At 38.2% G+C, this 25,320-nt stretch overlaps 1 protein-coding gene and 1 long non-coding RNA gene across 4 annotated transcripts in view; one reads left to right on the forward strand and one right to left on the reverse strand.

The window, feature by feature from the left end:
- LOC124861591 (E3 ubiquitin-protein ligase Midline-1-like) overlaps nt 1–23,080 on the forward strand; it is an 87,670-nt gene extending 64,590 nt beyond the window's left edge. For both annotated transcript variants that reach the window (XM_047355445.1, XM_047355446.1), the window contains exons 3-10: nt 2,501–2,596; nt 9,801–9,908; nt 13,904–14,052; nt 14,841–14,968; nt 15,932–16,075; nt 19,837–19,998; nt 20,092–20,299; nt 20,373–23,080. In XM_047355445.1, coding sequence (XP_047211401.1) covers nt 2,501–2,596; nt 9,801–9,908; nt 13,904–14,052; nt 14,841–14,968; nt 15,932–16,075; nt 19,837–19,998; nt 20,092–20,299; nt 20,373–20,721 — 1,344 coding nt within the window. In that variant the 3' untranslated portion in view covers nt 20,722–23,080. The remainder of the gene's footprint in view (nt 1–2,500; nt 2,597–9,800; nt 9,909–13,903; nt 14,053–14,840; nt 14,969–15,931; nt 16,076–19,836; nt 19,999–20,091; nt 20,300–20,372) is intronic.
- The window catches only part of LOC124861592, a 64,615-nt gene that overhangs the window by 18,216 nt on the left and 21,079 nt on the right, over nt 1–25,320 (reverse strand). The window lies entirely within an intron of this gene.

Raw genomic sequence — 25,320 nt, forward strand, 5'->3', positions numbered from 1 at the left:
GGTGGTGGCATAATACTGTAGGGGTATATTATCTTAGCATACATTGGGCCACGTTGACCAGCTGAACATTATTTAATCTCCACAGCCTACCAGGTTATTGTTGCTGACCATGTCCATCACTTAATGACCAAACCTCTGATCCCTACATCCAGCAGGACAATGTACCATCATGATACAAAACTAAAATACTCTCCAACAGACTGTACCCCTATGGCCTCCACAGTCAATAGATTTCAATCGAAATCGAAAGATTGAACAAGATATTCACATTATGGATGTACAGCCAACAAATATGCTACAACTGTAGGACCAACATCTGAAGAATGTTTCCAACACCTCAACGAACCTTTGCAACGAAGAGTTAAGGCAGTTCTGAAGACAAAAGTGGGGTCATAACCATAACCACCTACTGATCACCACTTTTATAAAAAAGAGAATCCAGATAATGTGTTGACTTATGGCCAACAATATAGCAAGCATTGCATTAACCAAAGTAGTGCTAATTTCTATCCAAGTCCTAGTAGTTACATTCATGAAAAAATAGCTTCTCATCTGTGCTATAAATAATTGGCTTATGAGTAACTACTTGGACATCGATAAGTAACCATTTTTACAATTACTTTACCAGCTTTAAAAAGGTACAGATTTAGTACCATTTCAAACTGTATTAAAAATCCACAAGATATTTCAAGTCTTTGTGGTTTTCTGTTATTTTTTGATGAATATGTCTTTATCTTGAGATGTTGCATTGTATACAGTTTACCAGCTTAATTAGTTTTCTTCTCTGTTCAAGGTTCATCTTGAGGCGATCTTGATTTTCAATCACAGAAACACCCACTTCATTATGCTAAGTTTCCCTCAAAACAATTTTGCTTTCTTGCCATGCTGTGCTTTTGAAACGTAAGTTACTGTGCAGTGGTCGTGTCCAACAAGCTCTCAAATTAATGAATAAAACACTACATATATTGTATCAGATTTACCGAAGATGTAAGCCATTAAGGCAAACAGGCTGGTGCTCTCTGAAAATTATAAAAAATTTAATAAAAAATGGATGTAGGAAACCTGGTAATGCCTAAATTATTTATTATGTCCTGAGACATAAAACACTTACATAGCCCCTTTTCTAAATTTTTAGAATGTTCACAAGACCTGAAATACAAAAATATAACATTAAATGATGAAATGATGAATGAAAAGGAATGAAACTGATCTTGGTAGTTTACTTCTGTGGAGCAATTTTGCATCCTTGCATCTTCCCATCACAATAATCCAAGTCCACTGGCTCACTGCACTTTGGAAACTCATTTAACTAAGCAGAGATTAACTGTACAACCGTTTTTTTTTTTTGTTTGTTTTTTCAAAAATGGCTCCGACTAGTGGCAGAGAAAGAGGATAGGGCTGATAAAAAAAGAGACTGTATGGATTACGCCGCGGGATGATTGACAAGTGATCAAACTGATGGGGGCAGGCAGGCAGTTCAGCTCTAACAAATAATACAAGCTGGCTACCCTGAGCTTCGGTGCACAATGTTGATATATGCCATGACACACAGGATGGCTTATTGTTGTAATTCCTCTTTTCCCCCCTCTTTTACTCTGAGGATAACAGGGTCATATTCCTGTTAGAACAGACCCTTATGTCACTTTTGTGTGCCATCTGCGTATTAAGGTCATCCATTAAGCCCCTTGTGGCACTACATTACACTTACAAAAAAAGGATGGGTAAGAGCATTTAAGACACCAAAAACAGTTGATATTTAAAATGTGGTTAAGGGCATACTGAAAAATGAACTGGGTTTTACAAATTTATAGATCAGTAATGTTTACTTTTGCTACATTGACAGCTTTGAAACCGTGAAGAACATCTCAAGTTTTGGAAGAAGAAAAGTCGTAACAACACATCCGAACAGCTTTATTGCATATGATTTGATGATTATGCAAAACATGGCAGTAAATGAAAAGCAGCCATGAAAAAAAAATATAGAAAGATGGGTAAAATGAGGCCAGAGAGGGGAATAAGTGAAGGGAGGAGCGTCAAGGGGCGGCACTGACGCGCTGTCACCTGTTTGCCGCTTCGTTTGCTGGGAGCACTGCTGTGCGCTCTCATAGGCAAAGCTTTTTGAAGCCCTGATTTATCGCTTGGCTGGATTTGCGCATGGCTTGGTGCTCAGTGAAGTGACTGTCCCAGTCACATCCACTGCTAGAAGTAGGATCTGCTGTCTGAGGCTTTAACAGGATGCGGAGACAGTGCAGGGATGAGGGGTACTATTCACGTTCAGAGGTACACCACCTCTAAAATTTTGCAGATCCTGAGATTGATCATGTTAATGGAGATGTGAACTGCACAATTTGCTTCTCATTTTTATTTGTTTTTTAAAATGATGCTTTTTTTAATAGTTGTTTTCTCATGCAAGGCATTTGTCGCATCGGCTCAAGCTTTGTTGCATTTCTATCTTCTTGCATTTATATTCATTTTGGCATCTCTCACTTGTTTTTAACAGCAAGCACTCGACTCCAACTTGAGCAACTTAATCAAGAGGAACAATGAGCTAGAGTCGCTTATGGGGAAGCTGATCCAGACTTGTCAACATGTTGAGGTGAGTCTCAAAGGCCCTGCGGGGGCCACCACTGACCTAAAATGTTGGGCACTTAAAAGTGGCAGTATACTGTGTGAAAGAAACTATATGTGTTTGGTTATGTTTCCTATAATAAAAAATGTTTAGAAGCAGAGTTTACCAACTGAAGAGTTGATTCATTTTTTCCTTAGAGATTGTGTCACATCTTGTTAAAGCCCAAGCTCAATATCTGATGTAAGAAATGCAAAGTAAGGGCAATATACAGTGGAAAAAAACACCTTATGGACTAAAAAAATAACTGGTTACTGCAGTGTGATTATTTTCTTTTGAGTCAAACATAACCGTAGCCAGTAATAGTCACTTTTGTTTTTTAATAGTTCACAAATTCTAATGCAAACATACATGTTTGTACCTTGATATTCCTTTAATTTTCCTAGTTTAAATCTTATATTTAAATTCATTGCACAGTGATCATCTGCATTTATCTAAATTTCTCATGGGAATTGAATAAAAACAAACCGTACAATAATCAGATTTAAATTATCGTGCACACCATTTTTAAAAACAATACTTAAGCAGATTTTCTCATTTTCCATCATTACTGTCATTTGGTTTGGTTTACTATATTTATAAACTAGGTTAACATTTGTGTGGATGTTTGCATGCAATCGGCCTCCTTTGAAGGCAATTCTGTGCCAAGCCTGCCCATTTGCATTACATCCCACCACTAAGATGCTTTAAATAAAGCAATGCCACAGGGTTGCAGAAAATTCTGAGAACAGCTTTGCAGCCTGCCAAGACCATTGCAAAGTAAAGGAAAGTAAATGATTAAGCAGTTTGCTATATTTTCTCAAGACTGAATTACAGTTGTGCTTGTTCTGAATGCAAGTTAAGGGGCCAAATTATGCAAGATGAAGGGGAATGTAAAACCTTAAGAATAGAAAAAGAAATGTTGTTCATGCTTTCTTTTCAATGATCACAAAAGGACAACTTTGATTCAACTGGAATAAAAATCCCCTCCTAACTGCATACATGCAGCAAATCTTACCAACAGAGTAGTATAGTTTGCATGTGCTCCATTATCCATTCCATCATGTTTTTGCTAGGAAAAAAAAATGTATTTGCACCTACAGCTATAAATCCTTTATGGGTTGAGTTTGAAGAAAGTACAAGTTTTAACTTATTTATTAACCATTATTAATATTTAAATCTTTATTCATTTACTACACATTAATCTTAAACTGAAAAAAATAAATAAATAGATGGCATAATGTCCAGTGATAGGGTTTGATAGATAAATGTGAAAAGGAAAATATGTCAGACATTAAAATAATAAATTTTACAAAGTTCTGAAGATCAAGAGGAGACTTGCTCAAGTGCTACTAATGAGCTTCCTGAATATTTCAAATCAGATTATCCCAAAACTACAGCAAAGACATGTTTTGAAAAAGATTGCCAACTCACATCTTGTTCCTCTGACTCACCAGCTCAGCTGCAGCCACAGTTTTGTATTCCTGCAGCACATTAGATGTGTGTGCCTTTTCAACTGGCATCTTGTTTTTAGCTTGGCCGTGTAAGAACCCAACCCACGCTCTCAGGCACTTAATGCATGTAAAAAAAAAACGGGGACAGAGTTTAGGGTTGGTCTGGGAGAATGCACTGAATTAACGTAATACTGGTTAATGAATATGCATAGACTCAGAAGGGTCATTTTAGTTTTTTTTTTCCTTTTAAAATACTGTAAATAAAGGGTTCAATGCAAAGAACACATTAAATACATTTAGTCACCATGTTTTTCTATAATAACTCAGTTAATATTCACAGTTAAAAATATGACTTTTTATTTGTGAGAAGTTGGATGTTATTAATCAGCAGTATTTATGTTTTATTAGTGAAGCTTTAGCTGCTGTACTGATGAAAATCCTATCAGGACTGCATCACAGATGGGTAAACATCAAGAGACGTGATAATCCTGAGGGAGTACAAACCAGAAATCTGAATCTGAAGAGGCAGATGGAATTTCACAACACTAACTCGATGCAAAGCAGTAATAATGATGTGTCCATTTTAGCAAACGGAAAGACATTCAACTTGATGTTTTACTTGCATGGATTACTTATCCAGCTGCAGCTAGTTGGTGCTCATGGCGGGATTCAAAAACCCCATAAAAACCTTATTGTTTCCTGTCATTCTGTATAAACCAATATGCAAAAATGCACTACAACAATACAGCACTTTCAAAATGTTTCATGCTGCTTTAATGTTACCCAAATTTTCTCTCGTTACAACCACAAATGTCAAATTATTTTATAATATGTATAATTAAAATTCAGTATAAAAGTAACTGTTCTGTGATGGTTTTAAAGGTTTCTTAGAGAATATTAGTTCAAAAAAGCATCATGAGAACCAAAGAACTGTCACAGCTGTGGGACTTTCACGCTATTTTGTCAGTTTAGTTTTGAATACTGTTATTTTGGGGTTTATTTAGCATTTTATTTGATTCCTTATGTATACTCGTGTTCCGTTTAATGATTCTTCATTCCTGTGATTTTTTGTGCTCATTTTGTTCAGTTATTTTCTTCTTTTTTCTTTGTAGTGTTTGCATAGTCTGTCATTTCTAGTCATTCTCCCGTAGTGCCACAGTTCACAGCTGCAGCTCCATGTAATTAGTTAGACTCACCTGTTGCTTCTTTGACTAATGACTCTTTTCAGTATACATGTTCTCTCTGCTGGATTCTCCTGCTAATTCTCTTATGGTTTGGTGCCACCTGTTGTCACCTCAGTGTTCCAGTTTGTGTGTTTTTGGACTTGTCAGGATTCTGCCTGCATCTAGGTCCTCAATTAACACAAGACATGATTAGACCAGACAAGACTAAAGTTGTGGAGAAGTGGCACAAACCTACTAACACATGTCTGTCCATCTAAAATGACATCCTGAGCAAAGAGAGCAATAAGAGAAGCAGCCACGAAGCCCATGAATACTCTGAAGGAGCTCCAGAGATCCACAAATCAAATAGGATAAATTGTCAACAGGACAAACATTTTGTCATGCATCCCACAAATCTTGCCTTTATGTAAGAATGGCAGAAGAAAGTTATACAAAGTCATCTTTGAAGAAGCCATGCGACATGTTGAGGATACAGCAAACATATGGAAGAAGGTGCTCCGGTCAGACGAAAGCAAAAGTTTACTTATTGGTCTCCAAGAAACGATCTGCATGAGGAAGAAAACTACACATTACCATGAACATAATTCCAATCATATTGGTGGCAGCATCATGCTGTGGGAATGCTTTCTACAGCAGGGACAAAGAAGCTGGTAACAGTTGTTAAGATGGAATGAGCTAAATGCAGGGCAAACCTGGAAAAAAAACAAAAAAAACCACAAAAAAAAAAATCAGTAAGAGGCTAAGAAAAGGAATTCAGACTGTGATGAAGGTTCCTTACAGAAAACATACAGCAAGAGATACAATGCAATGGTTTAGATGGCAGCATGTTCATGAATTAGCATGGACCAGTCAGTAAGTCAGTAAGCTTGAGCTGTTTTGCAGGCAAAGATTTCAGTCTATTAGAAAGCTGGTGGAGATGCGACCCAAACACGTTGCAGCTGCTTTTTTCCAAAGTTGGTTTAATAAAAGTTTTTTTTTTTTTGTAACGTGTTCTACCTGGCAGAGAAGCATTCCGAATTGTTGTCTGAGTGCCAGGAAATAGCCCAACAGATTTACTTTCACAAGTGGAGCATTACAACCAATGCTTGATATTCATAAAAAGAAACTTTATTAGAAACTGCTTTGGGATTATTTCAATTGTTACGGACACGGAGACAGAAATAGAACAAAAAAAAAAGAAGCACGAAAGAGAGAAAGGGGGGCAAAAAGGAAAAGGGGAGAGAAGGATAATATAATGGAGGAAAGAAAGAAGAATGAAGAGAATACAAGATAACCCACTACTTTCTTCTTCACCTGCAGAAATGTTCGTATTACCAGCTTTTTTACCAAAAGGTGCACGGTACTTGTGAATGCAAGATGATTCAGTGGTAAATGCGGCTCAATATAGAACATTTGTGCATCTGTTAACACCTGAATCTAAACACCTGTGGGTCTGAATGTGAGCGCGCATGTGCATACAAGATTTTTCCATAGAAATATGCAATAGTGAGGGTGAGGAGACACAGACCTGCCCCCCTGGACCTGGGACAGATACAGAGGAGATCCAAGCCACAGACATCCAAAGGACCCCCTGAGTACAGGATCCCCAGGAGAACCACCACGGGGACTACCGTAACCCCCCCAGAGAGAAGCAGGGGAGAATCCCAGGGGAACCACCCAGCAGCCACAGTGCAGAAGCCCCAGGGAGCTGCAGCGACGAGCCCACAGGCCCCGCCGACAGCCGTCTACACCCGAGCAGATCCAGCCACGGACCCAGAAACCCGAGACATATCACTCCCCAAGCAGAGGCCCGACCGAGCCAAGGGGTCCAGGCCCCGGCAGGCAGCCACCAGGAGTGAGCCAGCACACACCAAAGCACCCAGCCCCGGATACCGAGAACCACAAGTACACCGGCGGGCAGAGATACCAACCACCGGAAGGTATTGTGGCGGGGAGGGATTAGGCCCCGTATTTGATGGGGGCCTAAACTGATCCAGGAGTGGGAGCAGCCCAAGACCCAACCTGACACAAAAAACAGGCACACACAATCACACAATCCCACCCTCATGCGTACACATAAAAGCACTCACAGCCACGCACCCAACGTAAAGACAAACAACGACAAACAAACAATGGCCGTCGTACACTCACACTCCGCTTACATACTCTATACTCCCAGGTCCAGGTGCCGATACCCCATAGGGACAACCAGCCCCGGACCCAGGAGGTGGTCCCCTTCCCTCTGGGGGTGGAGACAGGCAGACCGCCCCAGCACCTGGTCCTGGTCTGGGCTAGCCCGGGCTCGTGCCTGAACCTGAGCAACCCTGGCCCACAAGCTCCACAAACAGCCCCGCTCCAAGCACCCCTGCCGCGCCCCACCAAACAGTGCGCCACGACAGCAAGGCAAGGGCCCCACGCAATGCCGTCCCAGCCCTCGCCCACGGGCACAACAGGGCAGACACAGTCGAGCACCGAGCTCACAACGGAGCCCCCGACCCCACACCAAGTCGGGACAAACTCACCCGACAAGAGATCCCCGGCCAGCGGCAAGCACTCGAGGACGGCGTCCCCCACCCCTCCCCCGCAACCATACAGACACACCACATTACTGCCACTGAAACGATAGCCCAGATAGAAACATTATCCAGCTCAGCTCTACCATCACCGCTCAGCCGATCCAGATGCCGGTGACACTACATCCAAGAAGAGGACACAACCCCCTCACCCCACACGCTGCAGTCCCCCATGCCACCCCCTAGCCCGCCACCCTGATCCCTCCCCCTAACACAGCAGTCAGCAGAGAAGGACACCGCCAAGCCCACCCAACCATTCGGCCACCTTCAGCAGCCCCATCCCATCAGTCTGTGAGAGGGAAACAGCCTTCGACCCCAGACAGCAAACAGCAAACGAGGGTGGGAAATGACCCCAAGCCTACCTCTGCCTGCTCAAATGTGGTGTTGATGCATGTTGTTGTAGTGTGCAAAGAAAAAGTGGGGTGGGGAAGAGGGTCTGCCATGCCCCCCACCCCACCCAGGACCCTAAATGTCTACATGCAACTTAACCCTTAGAGGTGAGCGCAGGCACCAGAGGTTAGGGTAATAAAATACCCTCCCTCTTAGTGCTATTGAGTGCACTCACACCCAAGGCCCTACATATGAATGCCATGTTTAATAAAGATTTGACTTCGAGGGGTTGATTGAAACTGCACAGAGCATTTTTTTAAATGCTTAATCTGTTAGAAAAAAAATTTGAAAACCCAGTTATTTTTTCTTTTGATTTCACAATTATGCTCTTTCTAGAGTTGCATTCATATGCAACAGTAAAGTAATGGTGGCTCCTTTTCTTTTAAAAGAGTAGTTCCACATGTTCCAGGATTGGATGATTTAATACAGTCCATATTTAAATTAATCATTAATGTTTGCTTCACATCTGTATATGACATGATGAGTTTACTCACAACTGGAGCTTTGGGATATTTTGACTTGCAAAATGTCCTGCTTTGAGTTTTAAAGCATGTTGTCTTAATGGACTGTGGAATGTTCAAGATTGTCTGTTCTGAACAAATGAGATAGCAAGAATCAGACCCTAATTCACACTCATACTTTAATGTCTGCAGTCTTTGCCCAATACACTGTATTTATACATAGCATATGTGCATCTTTGTATTATGTTAACACAGAGTTCCAAGATTGAGTTCAAAGTCCCACAGAGTTGACATGGGTGCAAGTATTTCACAAAGTGCACAGCTTCACATTGGTGTCAAATAAACCAATTAGCAGGGCTGTAAAAGCAGCTGATGAGGCATCGCAGTGCAAGAGAACCATGGTATTCAGCTCAGCATGTTTCACTTTAACACAGATATATTACAGGTGGCAAATTGTTTCTTTTGGCAACATAGTCCTGGAAAACAATTACGTAAATGCAGTAAGGAAGGGACTTTGAGGTTACAGTCAAAGCCCTTTAAAACATGTCTGGCCCAGTAGAGGAAATAAAAATGACTTCCCATGATGTAATTGTTAAAAACTTCTATCAGAGATGGTAAGTCTGTATGAATAACTGCACATTAATAATCGTTTGGTAACACAACAGACCTACCTTTTATTACTCCCAATGCTATTACTTGGTTGCAGCGAAAACATTTGTAGTGCTCAAAGGACCACTTGGAAATTACCACAATAAGAAATTGTGCATTATGCCAGAACCTGCAGTTTTATAATTGGGCTTGAACAGGTTTCATAGCCTGCTCAGTGTGTGAAGCTACTTGCAAAGTGAATCAAATGCTTGAGAGAACTGAACTAAATGCTGGGTTTCTTCTGAGGAAACTCAAGTCAGGATTGCTTTGAATGATGATATGATGAATTGATGAAAATCATTACACCTGTTAAAAGCAGACTGTGTATTTATGAGAAAGATGTTTACCTGAAGTAGTAATAACGTCTTGGTGAATCTGATAAAGAATCTGTGCACGAAGCTAAGGATTAGGGTGATGGCAATGAGGCCTACCAATTTTAAAGACTTGCAGCTCATCATCAATCAGTCTCCTTGTCAGTCTGATGCTATCTGTGAATTGATTTTCAGGTGAATGCGTCCCGCCAGGAGGGGAAGCTCTTGGAGGAGTGCGACGTCCTGATTGACATCATTCAGCAGAGGCGGCAGATCATTGGCAGCAAGATTAAAGAGGGGAAGGTGAGGTGAAAAAATACACGGGGTTAGCGTGTGACAGCAGATAGCAAGTAAATATATCCTCAAACAGTTTTTTTATTATAATCTTAAAAAAAAAAAAAAGCTAATTTTATGTAAATGAAAAAAAAAAAACTGATATTGTAAAGAATACAAAAAAAAAAGAAAACAATTGTATGTACAAGTACCAATGTAAAAAAAAAAAAAAAAAAAAAGCTAATTTTATGTAAATGAAAAAAAAAAACTGATATTGTAAAGAATACAAAAAAAAAAGAAAACAATTGTATGTACAAGTACCAATGTAAAAAAAAAAAAAAAAAAAAAGATATTTAGAGTTTAATTCACCCTAACAGTATGTTAAGGATATCTGTCAAGTTTCCAAACTGCTAAAATTTGTATTGTTTGCAGATCATACTAAAATATACTGCATTCTGGAAAGAAAGTAAATCCTCTCTTGCAGGCTGTATTATATTAAAATTAAATATGCACCAACTCAGATACAGTAATCTATACTGCCATGCATTACCTGCTGCCTGGACTGAAGGGTAACACATTTAAATCCAATACCTATTAAGTATTTTTATTTCATATAGAATGTGCCATGAGAGTTGAACAGAGTTAATTACAGAGAGCCAACAAATGTTTTTTCATCAAGTCAGCAATAGCAAATGGTAGCCAAGCATCCTTAAAGACCTATAAATATCCAAAAATTGTTTGAAAACTGTATTTACAGACTTAAAAGAAGATAAAGAGAACGTGCACTTCTGCATAAATTTTGTTTTGATTGTTGTACTCTTTTATTTTTAAGAATATGTTTAAATGGTTGATTATAGTGTTTTATTTTAAACATGTTTTAATTAGGAGCAGTTTAAGCATTTTAAGCTTCCCCTTTTTGCTACTGCGCTTTGGATCCTGCTCCATAACTAAAGTGGGATTGGGCTGGTTCTGTATTAATGGCTGGACATTCTTATGCAGGACTTTCTAGTGGAGAGCGAAATTCAAGATTCCATCAATTATGGAAAGTCATCCAGGTCTGGAAGCAAAGTAGCCATCAACATGACGTTTGACTGTCAGTATTATGGCCTGTTTCTGAAATGCTGTGTTTTAGGTCAGATGTAACATGACACACTTTCTAAAAAGTTTTACTTTTGTCTGATGAGCCCACAGAATATCTCACCCAAAGTCTTCTGTATCATCAAGATTCTTTTTTTGACAAATATGAGATGAGGCTTTATGTTCACCGGTCCTGAACACTGACCCTAACTGAGGTAAATGAGGCCTGTAGAGCTTTAGATGTTGTTCTGGGTTCTTCTGTGACCTCCTGGTTGAATCGTCGATGTGCTCTTGGAGTAATTTTTGTTGACTGGCTTCTCCTGAGAAGCTGCATGTTTTCTCCAGTTTGGTGTTATGGCTCTTACTTTGGTTTGCTGGCATCTCAAGGTCTCAGACATGCCTTCTTTTGCCCAGGTTAATAGATAATGACAGTGACTTTGTCTTTTGATTTTTTTTTCAAATTCTTTGACAATGTGTTGCTCTGTCGGAGCTTTCAGATGTCAGAGAAGTTCTATTTATATCTGCAGGTAATTATCAAACCTGGGTTCGACCTGTCAAGTTGAGTTCAGTCTTCTAAAAAAAAACTAGGTTAATCACAGTTAATTCATAATTTAACAAGGGAGGCAATAACTTTCTCCCCAGAGGGCCAGTTTGATTTGGATAAGGAATGAAATAATTATTTGAAAACTGCTTTTTGTATGAACTCAGGTTATCTTTTTCCAACATAAAAAAAAATTATTTGATCATCTGAAACATTTATGTATGACAAAAATACAAAAAAAGAAATAAAATCATTACAGGGAAAACACGTTTTTAAATCGCAGTATGTTAATATGATCCTTGAACTGCCAGCAGATTATCAACCATGCAGATGCCTGGGATGCAAACCCTTCTCAATAGAAATGAGATGGCAGACTGGCCACAGCATATGGAGAAATCCTTGCTTGTATTTTCAAGCCAGATGTTGTTGGACTTTGAGTGCATCTTACGTGGTTGTTTGACAATTAGCACTCCATAAAAACTAGGCATTTTGTTCATAAACTGGATCCAGAGGTCATGACTACAATGCAATCTTTCCTGGGATAGGATTTCTGTTATGTGTGTAGTTTGTTACAAGCCAGGCTGCTGATTAAATGCCATTTGACCTCAATCTAACCAGTGACCTAAATCGGCCTCTTAAAAAGCTGAGGGAATGAAACTGAGTGACATACAAGATGAGTTGAAATCCCAGATTTGCATGCATCAAAAATCACTAATATACCTAAAAACATGATTAAAAAACAACAAGTTAAGGGATTTAGCCTTAAAACATAAAACTACTGTTCTATTTTCTAAAATGCCATTTCCCCAGCTAAAAACTCCAAACAATGGATGTGCAATAAAGGATGAAACCAAATTCTTCGTATGACCCATCACTGAAAGAATGCAATATTTACAGTGAAACATAGTGGCAGTATTATGCACTGGGGTTACTTTTCTTCAGATGGTGTTGGGGCTTTGTTGTGACGAATGAAATAGCACTACCTAGTACCGATCAATTTCTCTGGTAGAAATCTGATGAAGAGGAAGACTTTATATCTTAGCATCACTTTGAAACCAATTATACATCCCAACCGATAAAAGAATTGGTTTCTGGGAGGAAGCTTCAATTCTGGGAATTGCCTTGCCAGAGCTATTAAGTAAATAGGATAGAAAATATGTTTGGTTACTTGACAAAGGCCGTGGACAACAGATATCTTCACAATCAGAGATTACGGGAACTTTTGCAAAGCAGAGTAGGCAAACATAGTCAAGATGCGAGATGGTGATGGCCTTTGTTTTTTCAGATGAATTTGGCATGATAAATGTCACATACACCACCAGTCAAAAGTTTTAGATGCACTTTCTCACTTAATGAGTCTCTTTATTTTCATGACTATTTACATTGTAAATTCTCACCAAAGCCAACAAACCTGTAAATGAACACACATGGGACTATACGGTAAACAAAAGGTGTAAATTAACTCTAAACATTTTTATATTTTAGATTCTTCAAAATAGCCACCCTTGGCTTTGATTACTGCTTTGCTCACAGGCATTCTCTTCATGAGCTTCATGAGGAGGTCACCTGAAATGGTTTTCCAAAATCTCTTGAAAGAACTTCCCAGAGGTTCACTGAGAGACGGCCGAAGGTTAATATTTCAGTCATTACAGCAAAGGGCAGCTACTTTAAAGAATCAAAAATAAGAAATGTATTTAAAGTTCTTTCACAATTTTTTGTTTGCTACATAATTCCATAAATTGACAGTTTTGATGCCTTCAATGAGAATCAACGTGCAATATAAATTGTCATAAACCTAAAGAAAACCATTAAATGACAAAGTGTTTCAAAAATTGTTGACCGGTAGTGTATATGGGAAAAAACTATGGAAATCATATAATGTTCACTTTCTTTTACATGACAAAACCCAACATTTAACAGATGTGTGTACAATTGAGATTTGGTGTGTTTACACGAGCCTTTCCAGACCCGTTTTAGAGAATCAACAAGACTGCAGCGTCACTGTTTCTCCACAATACTGACAGTGGGCAAATGACTTCAGCTTTAATTACATATTCCCAACCAGCAAGAGGCAAGAAGGTTAAAGCATGTCTAGTAAGTCAACATAAATTTACCCGAGCTTTAGATTCTCAAACCTTCTACCTCCTTGATATTGATTTAAATAAGAAAACATCAAGAAACAGACTTCCTAGTTTTGACCTTTTGTGCAAATGTCAATATTTATCTCCATGTAATGATACAAAGCCCAAATTTATGGATCATTTCCCATCATTTGGTCTGATTAAGATCTTGTCTCCACTAAGTCAGAAAACTCTTCATCTTGCCAAAGTCATTTTTCAAGCACTCTTTATGTTTTTCATCCATTTTAAGTCTATTTAATGAAAATTATCCTTTTCAATGTTTTCAGGCTCAAAGGATTCGGAAGCTGGCCCAGCAGATTTCCAACTGCAAGCAGTGCATCGAGAGGTCCTCGGCCCTCATAACACAGGCCGATCAGACACTGAAGGAAACCGACCACGCTCGCTTCCTGCAGACGGCCAAGAGTATCAATGAGAGGTCAGGCAGCCTACATGAGCAGCCCACTAAGTATCTAGTTCAGTTACTAAACAGATGTTGAAAGGCAGTATATTTTTTTGCATTGAGCATAGTTGTATTTTACGCTCTGGTAACTGATTTGGCACAGAACAGCACATCTGTGTGGGAAGTGTAGGTTTCCGGCAGGAGAAACACAGGTGAATGATATCAGAAGAAACCACCCTTTAGCTCTTTGCACAAAGCTGCATTTCAGTCAGAATCTGATCCAAAGATTTATTTATTAGGACACGCCGTCCCGTTTTACAAACCTATAATCCTCAGCTGAGAGTTGTCCTCAAATGCTCTTTGATGAATGTTCAAACTGGCTTGGATTCCCACACCATTTCCAAGGCAGAGTCCTTGTCTATTGAGAAGCAGTGTCAATACATCCTGTTTCTTCGATCTTTCAGTCATTTTCAACAGTCGGCTGGACATTTTGCCTTACCGCCAACCTTGCCAGGGCAGACGGGGTTCCGATTACTTTACAGGACCCAGACTTGGTGATTTCAAATCTACTCTCAACGAGTTTGAACACAGCTACAACGAATTCAGCTATGAATTCAATCCTAAAAATACAATTTCAACAAACTGGACTTGTGTGGAAGATTCATTCATTACTGTTAAATTTAGGTACTGTAGTTCACTTAGTACTCAGCATCTGATGTTCATGTTTATATGCCTGAAATTGCGACCAATGAGTGTTTATAGCCGGATACAAAAATTAAATAAAGCTGTGAAGACCTTTCCTATTTCTCTTTATAATAATCCAGGGTTTCCATGGCAACAGCATCAACCCAGGTCCTGATTCCTGAGATCCACCTGACAGACACCTTTGACACGTTTGCTCTGGACTTCACTAGAGAGAAGAAGTTACTGGAAAGTCTGGATTACCTCACAGGTTAGAGACATTTTCTTTCTTTACATCAAGTAGTGTATTCAAACACTAAAGGGCAATTTAATAGTAGTTTTTTGATTTTATTAACCCTTCTTGCGAAACCTAAACTTTAAAACTAATTAGGTTTCTGTTGTAATTCAATTTATTTTTTCTTCGTTTAATTTATTTCAAGTCTGTCTTTAAGCATTGCATTAGAAGCTAGATCCCAGGACATTAACTTCCCCTCATCCATTTGCTTGAACCTATCAAAATGTCACTGTTAAATGATCAGCACACCAGGGAAGAAGAAATAATAATGATGGCCATTTGTTGTGGTTTTGAAGGCCTGTAAAAATGGTTGGCTCATATTTATTCTTTGCAATGCATCAGGGCTTCGCTGGAGGGTATTTCACTCAGTGAATCAGCCTGAATCACTCCACTATGTGCAGCCACTCATGACAGAAAGCTTGGGAGTGGGAGCAAGTGACAGGCACAAAAAGAGATAAGAAGTGGCTTTACAATAATTTCAAGCTGGGCCTTTGTATCTTTGTTTTTCTACTTCAATCTGTTCTCCTGCAAGAAGCTTAACACAAAAGAAGCCATTTACAGCTTAATAGTCATAACACATTTGTTTTCCCATGAATCAATACATCAGTGAAACAGAGCTAGCAGTTCAGCAGATTATGCTGTGACTCAGATTTTGTGTTTTAAATGAGGTTGTGCCATGTTCTCTTCCTGCAGCGTTAATGCGAGTCGGGTATTTCCATTGCCATTATTGTTCAGCCTGTAACTCTTGCATATCTAAATGACTTTAAAAAAAAACATTGAAGTCTTGAATTAGATTCCTGTGCACATAAGGAAGGTTTATGAGGTTGAATTTTATTGGAACTACTAATAAATTGGTGAATCACCAGCTTGGAATTTCCCTAATGTAATTTACAGCGTCAGAGGGTCAAAGATAATGTTTCTGTTTTTGGTTCTCTACAGCTCCAAACGCTCCGTGCATAAGGGAAGAGTTGTGCACGGCTTCCTATGACACCATCAGTGTCCACTGGACGTCTGATGATGAATTCACGGTTGTGTCTTATGAGCTCCAGTATGCCATCTTCACTGGACAGTCCAACATTGTCAGTAAGTGCATGTGGGCGTTGGTGCTATATCATACTATAATCTATATATTGTATCTGAAATATATCAACACCTTTTTGCTGGACTTACAATTATACAAGAAGAAAATATTTGCCTTTTTGCTGTCAATCAGATTCTCAACTTAAATAGAGATTGTTAATTTGAATATAGCAATTGCAATAGATGAAAAATGTAGGGATTTAATATGCAAATTCGCATACTTAGGTATAAGTGGGTACAGGTGACTGCTAGATAGAAACAAAATGCCTCGAGTAAGATCTTTCATTCCCAGATGTTCAGATGGTCATGAATTGGAAAAAAAAAAAAAAAAGATGCTGACATAAAAGCAAAAAGTAACACCCAGTCCATAAAAAGCAGCTTTTTGCACCCCCCATCCTAATGCACAATCTATATAAGCAACATGGAGACATTATTAGCTTATATATTTCATAGACATGGCAGGACTGGAGCTTTAACAAAATCTATTACTTTAGTTTAGAAATCTAAAAATTTGTTTTTAGATCTCTGATTTGTGTTTAGGAAGCAGCAGAACAGTAGAGCTTGGGGGGAAATACTAATGTTGGTGACATTGATTCTTTAAAACTGTTAAAACTGATTAAATGTTGGCATATTCTCAAAATATTGGTAAACAACAAACGAGCAGTCAGAAAAGGATGCCATTTCCTGAAGAGGTTACGTTTTTTTTTATACAATATATGTGCAAGCGTATGTGAAACCATAAGGACAGACATTATTGGAAAGATGGCACCTAAGAAAAAAAAAAGAAATCCAATATCAGTCACACACTTAAGACATAGAATGTCTTGTGGAGCAATTAGCTGTAATATATTCTTACAAACACGAGTCAGATACAAACTAGACCTTGGAAACCTTAAGCACGGCTGAGTAAGCAGCAACTACATGGAGGAAAATGGGGTCATGACACCTAAAGACAAGCTCCCCTGCTGCCTTTCAATCAAACCGCTCACTCTCTTTCAGTAACTCCATTTTTGAAGTGTTCTTCAAAGATTCAAACACTACTCAGAAAAAGTCTACCTTTCTTCATCTGCATTTTCCATTTCATTTCCTTTTTTATATGCTTGACATTTATCTAATAAAGTATTCCTTCATAAGGTTATCCCTTTGTCCATTACAACTCATTATTTCAACGCTTAAAGAATTAAGATGCGACACTTATGACACTAATGTGACACTTAATTTCCCTCTAGCTGTCACATCCCTGTCTCTTTTTCTTCAATAAGATGCTGTGATGTTTTATGCTCTCTCTTATCACATTCATGACAGAGGTGTTGCTGTCAAAATTGGAGTCAAGTGGCAAATTATTCTCCGTGTAGCCACTGAGATAAATCACACTGCCGGAAGTTGAAGTCTTGTATCATTATTGCAATAATACAACAAAAGAACATTTAATTCTTGTAGATTATTGTTCAGCACAAGGTTAAGAACTACATCTGATTTTGGAGATCAGTAAGTAGTGTTTTGTTGTTTTTCTTTTATTCTGAAATGCTTAGAAGTACATACATTTAGTAACATGCCAAGTCAGATTTATTATTTCGTCATTAACATGTTCATTATAAAGTAACATTGTGCTTTCACACTTTTACAAGCTGTTGTTTTAGGCTGGTTCAATATCAACTATTTGCCACTAGGTTACCATTTTACAATTTTAGGATGACTGTTGTATTTGCCCACATTCGAGATAGCCGCAATCTGCAGTTGATGAACAAATTAGGTTTTTCTTGAAGATTATCACTTCGAACTGCATGCACATGTACCTAAATATAAATAAACGTCTTGTCACTGACAACAGCTTCTAAGTTTGCCGTGTTTGTGTTTAAGTGTTCATATGTGAGTTCACTAAAACTTAGTTTATTTTCAGTTTAGTGTTCAGTTTAGCCTGGGAATAGCAATGCTTTTTCCCTTAAATCATGGAAAGAAAACCCTGTACCCAAGCTTGTCAACCAGTTAAGCTTTTTCTTAAGGGCCAAATCAGTTATGGCCTTTTAACACAGGAATGCTGACACACAAGTCGTTTTGCACACAATTCAGGTTTAATCTTAAAGCCATTACTTGCATGCTACATTTAATAAACTGCCTAGCATATGACAAGACAGCTCACATGGTGCTTAAACACAAATATTGAGCAACCCCTAAAAAAATATATATAAGAACACGAGAAGCTCCACCATTGCTTTTTTCCCCGCTGGAAACAGAGACATTGTTACCACGCAACAGAGGTGCGCATCATTCTGGACAAGAAACTCACGTGGGTTTTCTTTCATTCTCCTCACTGGCCAATCTCATGAGAAGCTCAGCGAGCTAAAAGTTAACTGGGATAAGATGACCATCAAGTTTTACCTTATCGATTGAAGACGTGGATCTGACAAACAACTCAAGAAAACCCACGGAGGTTTTCAAAGGAGACAAAGTTTTCCTCTTTGTTTTTGCTCCAGTCGACTGCTGACGGTCCATCATATTTTTCCCCTTTTGCCAAAGGAAGAGAAGCTGACCATTTTTTGAGTTTGTTAGGGACGCATAGCAAATCTCCCCCCCTCTCCCCTGCTCCAGAGAAGATGACACCAAGTAATCCCATTCTTGTTTTATTTCTATTAGAAATAGCTTGTGCAGAATAGAGTATAATTTAAGGGTTATTTAGAATTGCAACTTATTGTAGTTCAATGTGTTCTAAGTTGTATGTTCATGCAGTGTCTTATTGAAGCTTTGATTGCTGTTGGATTCTGAAAGCCGCCATGCTTTGAAGCTGTGTGTGTCTCACTGTATTTTGAACACCTGAGCGCAGACTCAGGTAAACTTAAAAGTTGGACTGCTAGAGGTTCTCAGAAGCCCTGAAACGGCAGCTAGATCCACTGGTTGCGCCTAAATGTTTTACAACCCTTTGTGTTTCACTGACCTCCAACTTTTGACTTTCATAGACAATGTTGTTTTATCTTTGTTTGGCTAGGTATTTTACCCCTTTTTGTGTAGAATTTGGTTGATTAGGTGAATATTATTGAATCAGAATATCAGGGCTGTTTATTTAATAAATGTTCACGTAGATAAAGAGAAAGCATTTGTGTTTATTTTGAGCAAGAGCAATTTATCTTTCAAAATAAGGTCAAAGTTCCCCCACCTTTGGTGAAGCAGTTGAACTGTGACATTTAGTGTGGTTTTGGTTTATAATTATCAATTATTATTATTTACTAATTGTAATTATTAATGGCGTTGAGCCCATAATCACCACACCAGAGGACATCTCTGATTTCTATTCATAAGTAATGAGTTTTGGTTAAGAAATTATTTTCTGAAATATGATTTTTAGTTTTTGATAAATATTAATTAAACAATAATCATAATACTTACACAGGTAAACAAAAATAATATGATGGAGAGGAAATGTACATTCACACAAACATACTTTGGCCTTGGAGGCATTTCGGTAAAGCAAAGGTACCATTAAATAAACCCACAGTGAAATCCACTCAGCAGGAAGTATTGCACTGGTATGAAGCCAACGAGGTGTGAATTGTTTCCTCCAGTGCCTTTTCTCACCCTCTTACCTGCTCCTAAATCCAAGGCCTTGCACATCCTATTCAATTTAGTGTACTGTGTTGTTACATAGCGGAACATTGATCTTCTCCTTGATGTTTTGAAAGAAAGTGTTTTGTGGGCTAAAAGTATGCTTTTACTAGTAAGTTTTAAGAAGATTTCTTGTTTTTACATAACTGCTTTCCCTCTTCCACCAGGTCTATGCAACTCATTAGAAAGTTGGATGATTGTTCCCAACATCAAGCAAAACCACTACACAGTGCATGGTTTGCAGAGCGGCACCAAGTACATCTTTGTTGTGAAAGCCATTAATCAAGCGGGAAGCAGAAGCAGTGAACCAGGGACTCTGAAAACCAACAGTAAGAAAATAAGGACTGAAATAAAACATTTTCTGTATGTAAAAATAAAGTTCGATTCTTAAAATAAATTGTAAAATGATCTCTCATTACCAGGCCAGCCATTCAAACTGGATCCGAAATCTGCTCACAAGAAGCTCAAGGTTTCCCACGATAACCTCACAGTGGAGCGAGATGAAACCACGTCCAAGAAAGGCCACGGCCAGGATCGGTTCTCAAGCCAGAGCAGCTACGGTGTGGTGGGAAATGTCTACATCGACAGTGGGCGTCACTACTGGGAGGCTCTTATTGGAGGGAGTACATGGTAAGAACCATTCATTTCTAGAGTGCTTAAACAAAAGGTTTTTGTGACATTTAAACTTCTTTCTGCTAAACAGGTACGCTATAGGCATTGCCTACAAGTCAGCCCCCAAGCATGAGTGGATTGGCAAGAACTCAGCCTCTTGGGTACTTTGCCGTTGCAACAACTCTTGGGTGGTTCGTCACAACAGCAAGGAGCTGGCCATCGAACCCTCACCCCACCTGCGACGGGTAGGGGTCCTGCTGGATTATGATGCCGGATACGTGGCATTCTATGACGCCGTTGGCTCCCAGCACCTGCACACCTTTCACGTCTCTTTTGTTCAGCCTGTGTGTCCTGTGTTTAATGTATGGAATAAGTGTCTGACAATACTCACTGGTCTCCCCATCCCTGACCATTTAGAGGGACTAGAATCAAACAACTGAAGCCTACAAAACAAAAAAATAAAACTCGCAAAAATTCCCCACCTTGAAGCTGCACAGGGCAACATTTATTGAAACTATTCTGAGAGCCAAGGAGTGAGTCATCCTCTTCTGGTACAGTAAGCTACATAAAATTCTGTTCATTTACGATGATGCACCCAGAGGCAGAGGCGAAACAGTAACATATAAACTCTCTTCTGACCCCAGCTATTGCGTGTGCTTTAAAAAAAACAAAAACAACAAAATGAAAAAAACAGCTAGACATGTCTGCATTTGACATTTTTTTCTCAGCCCGTTTGGCTCTCTTTTATCCAGACCATCACAGAGTATAGGTATATTAGCATTTTAGTTTGCCACTTAAACTAGCCAGCAATTGTTCACAGTTACCCAGTGCAGCAGCAGTGCCTTGCAAAGGTATTTTCACTCCTTGATCTTCTTTACATTCTGTCACATTTAATACATTTAATTTGGCAAATAAACTAAAAATGAAAGATCAAATAAAGTTGTTCCCAAATGGTCTCTTTAAGGATTGCCCTGAATTTAGCTCCAACCATCTTCCCACAATGGCTCTTGTGGAGTGCAAAAGTAAGTTGTTCGAGGTTTTCTAACAAATCTCTGAGGTTGTTGACAAACACCTATTTTTTAAACATTGGATTTAGACCTTGCTTACATGAAAACAGATTTTTTTTCATTTCTGTTAACATATCTACATGATGTTTTAATTATAGTCTCTGTTCACACAGCAACAGTAGAGATGTGAAAATTGTGTAATTTCCCCGCCACACCACTAGTTGGCAATATGCTCTTTGAAACTCAACAACCCAACATGCGCAAACACTACCAATTTATAAAACGATGGAGAAAATGAGCACTAAGAACTCATTAGATTCAAAAGAGTCAGCAGTACTCTGCAATTCACCATTGTCATTGTTGATATCTTCAGATACAGATGCATGCCGCACTGTTCAGATTCACATTTGTATAAAACATTTGCAAACCATGTATCTTTTATATTTCACAGCACCATCATGCACTACTTCGTGAAGGTCTGTCATGTAAAATCCAAATGAAATACAATGAAGATTGTGCTTGTAAACAAGGAAAAGTTCAAGGGATGTAAAAACTTTAGCAAGGCACTATATGGGGGTGATAGTCTCAAGCTTCCCTAGAACAAGATTCAATATACTACTAATATTCATCTGTTTTATTGAATTCGATGCGCAGCGGTTTGATTAGATATTACCTGTGTTTTGAAAGAGATTTATAAATTATTGCAAAAAGGAAAATAAGCCACAATTTAAGTTTATTTTTTTCTGTACATCATCTCATCAAAAATAGCACTTTGAAACTTCCGGAAAGTACACAAACATATACAATTATATTTACATCTTAATCCATCTTTGTTGCTGTAAAATGCAGAACATGTATATATATATCTATCTTTCTCCTGTTCGTTTAACAACAAGGAACCAAAGTTGCCATGGCTGTCTGTTCAAATAAACTTTATTCTATGATACTAAATACAGAAATATTTTTAAAAAGTGACAAGAGATGAAATATTAATATTACTGGATTCCCAATATAGACCTTTTTTGCACATTGTTTACACTTTATTCATGGTTTTATAGCCTAAAATGCTAAGAAATGTTTGTGCAATTTACATGCATTCATACGGGGAAGATGTCTTTTGCCTGACCTAATGTGTTCATTTTGTTTTGTGATCCTGAGTTTATGTGATGTATAATAAGCGAGTTGTCTTAATGTTGTATCCCCAGGATAATCTTAAATATGAAGATTAAGATGCACATTTTGGTGTCAATGTTTTGTAACAAATTTGTGCCATTTTCGACATGTCGGTGTTGCACTTGGGTCCTTGTTCTTTTCAATTTCATTCAGAGGATGAAAATCTTATGTCTATTTTTCTTTATTATAATTCCTGTATAAAACAAAATCAGATTGTATTCAGTTTGGAAAGGTTTCCAGAGAGCAGCCAAATGTTTAATCAGAGGAACTCAATTAATAATGCCTAAAATATAATGAGTCCACCACACAATTTAAAATGTAAAACAATGTATTGCATTTCTCAATAAGATCAGGTTTGTTAATGAATACAATTCACCATTAACTAAATTAAGAATAACTGAGGTTTTTGTTAAATGTCCTTGGTAATACATTGACTACATTGTTTCCCAGTATCTATTGCAAGTATAGTGCTTCATTTAAAGTGTCCGTTGACCTTTTTAAAAACGCTGTTCTATATTCAGTCTTTGAACACTTGTGGAAATCGATATTTGAGTAAGTGTCACATGGTTTTCTGGGATAACAAAGAACAGGAAATAAACATTTTACGTTCTCACTTTAAGCTTTGTTGTTTCCTTTGTGTATTTGAGAAGGTCTGGAACTAACAAAATCATGAAAAAAAAGTATTTTGTTGAAAGGTTCCTGCACAATCTGGTTAGGTCTGGAAGAATGACTTATCAGTCTGGACCATTTATCCATTAGTCTTTCCATCCATCCATTAATCCAGTGCATCAATCCACTAATTGTTCATCCGTATATATTAGTATGTCCATCTACCCATCGATCTACACATCTACCCATTCCTTTATCACTCGGCTCATCTATTACGATTGTCAAAATAATATTTAGATATAATGGATATTAGAAAAAATGTCATTGTTCAAAGATGCTCATTTGTATCTAAATAGACTTAATATGACTTTTTTCTCTTGAAGTTGCAATACCACAGACACTAAGCCCCTCCCTTTCCTGCAGCAGCTCACCTGATCAAAACAGTGAGCTGCTGATGGAAGTGTAAAACTTCACTGAAATGGAAAGTATTTCTGGATTAGATTAGTTACCTTTATTTATACAGGTGAGACCCATTGAGACAGGGGGGTCTTATTTTCAAGAGAAAACTCAGTCTTCATGTGCATATATAAAAATCACATTTTGTGGGAACATAGGCTGTCCTAAACTTTAGATGTTTAGAGTCTTGACAGTTTGATTTGATGAAAATAAATCTTCCAATTCACATTTTTACATCAACATACATTTAACTGCTGCTGGACACTTAAACAACGGCTGCACCAATAAGCATTAAGTACTCATTTATCCACAGGACATTTCATCTAGTGATCTCAGAATCTTCTAGTCTACATTTGTGGACCTTTAAAATACAGAGTTCATCCTAGTTTGGGAATTTCCTGCACAAGAGGAAGTTTATCATATGAACTTCCTGCATACAATCAAGATCTCTTCCTAGTTTTTAAGGAGTGTTTGTTTTCAGACGCCAGGGGTTCATCCCCTAACAGATATGCCCTAGTGTTAACTAAGGCTGTGTGTGTTATTCACACGGCTCAGAGCTGTGATCTTGCAGAATGCATTGTCTCAGCAAGGACTGATTGGACTTTAGTTGATGCTTTTTGAAAACACTTTCAAATAAAATATTGCTTATAAGCATGGACTGGCGTAAGATTCCCATTATGTGATGACCTTCAGTAAATAGACTTGGGCAAAAAATATAAAATAAACACCCACAAAATTTCACAGTAGTATTCAAGCACAGACTGCAAAAAATGTCATACCTTTTGGCCTGCTCCTTCTATAGTTACACAAGTAAAACAAGCCGATATTACCTGGTTAGTGAGGCCATCTGTTCAGGTAGAGTCTGCAGTTGGCCGTTGTACATAGGCATGCCTCTGGTAGTTTGCTCACTGTTTGAAAACATCGTTACCTTGACTGGTGCTCCTTTAACTTCTATGCTAGGACTCTCTGGGTTTTATGCGACTGGAATTATTTCCAAATATCCAAATTATGTTTATTTGCAAGTAAATGAAAGATTATTAATAGTCTTTCAGTCCACTGACAGTCAGTGCACAATAAGGGGATGGGGCAATGATCAGTTACTCTATGTTTTTTACAGCCTGAGTAAACTCTGGCATTTTCACAAAAGAAAGCAATTTTGAAACAATTTTTTAAAACCATCATACAACATGATAGCAGCAACCAGCCCCTGAATAAGCAGCAGGTACACCTGTAAATTAGAAAATTTTAAAATATTTGAACATTTTAGAATACAAATTCAACTGCAAGGAAGAAAATGTGACACCTGTAAATATTCTTCACATGTAAATCATTTTAACAAAGCATGAGCATCTTCTTGCAATTGCTTTTGAACACTTTTCAGTGTGTATTAAGACCTGTCAGGTGTAAACATTCTGTTAAAATTACTTGGAAGTTTGTAGAGAATTTAGATGAGTAGTTAGCAGGTGATTGGTTGAAGCTTTTTTTTAACAAAGGATTTCATGTGACCAGCAAGCAACCAGGTGTTACCAATGATGACTATTAGTATACTAGACCCCTGCCAGTACTGTATGCCAACTGGTACCAAGTTCTGTATACTTTTCCAAATAAAAAGCTTGGACTTTGCAAGATGAATTGTCTTGTGACTCTGACCTTTAAAAAACTAAAAAACAAAACCAAGAATCAAACTGCTTTAGGGGGAAACAATGCCAAACATGACACAGGAGAAATGTATATATATTACTGTTGTTACCCTGCAAGCCACCCTTGCGGGGCATTATGTTTCATCTTTGACTT

Source organism: Girardinichthys multiradiatus, chromosome 24 (assembly GCF_021462225.1).
Source record: "Girardinichthys multiradiatus isolate DD_20200921_A chromosome 24, DD_fGirMul_XY1, whole genome shotgun sequence".
Classification (NCBI taxonomy): Eukaryota; Metazoa; Chordata; class Actinopteri; order Cyprinodontiformes; family Goodeidae; genus Girardinichthys; species Girardinichthys multiradiatus.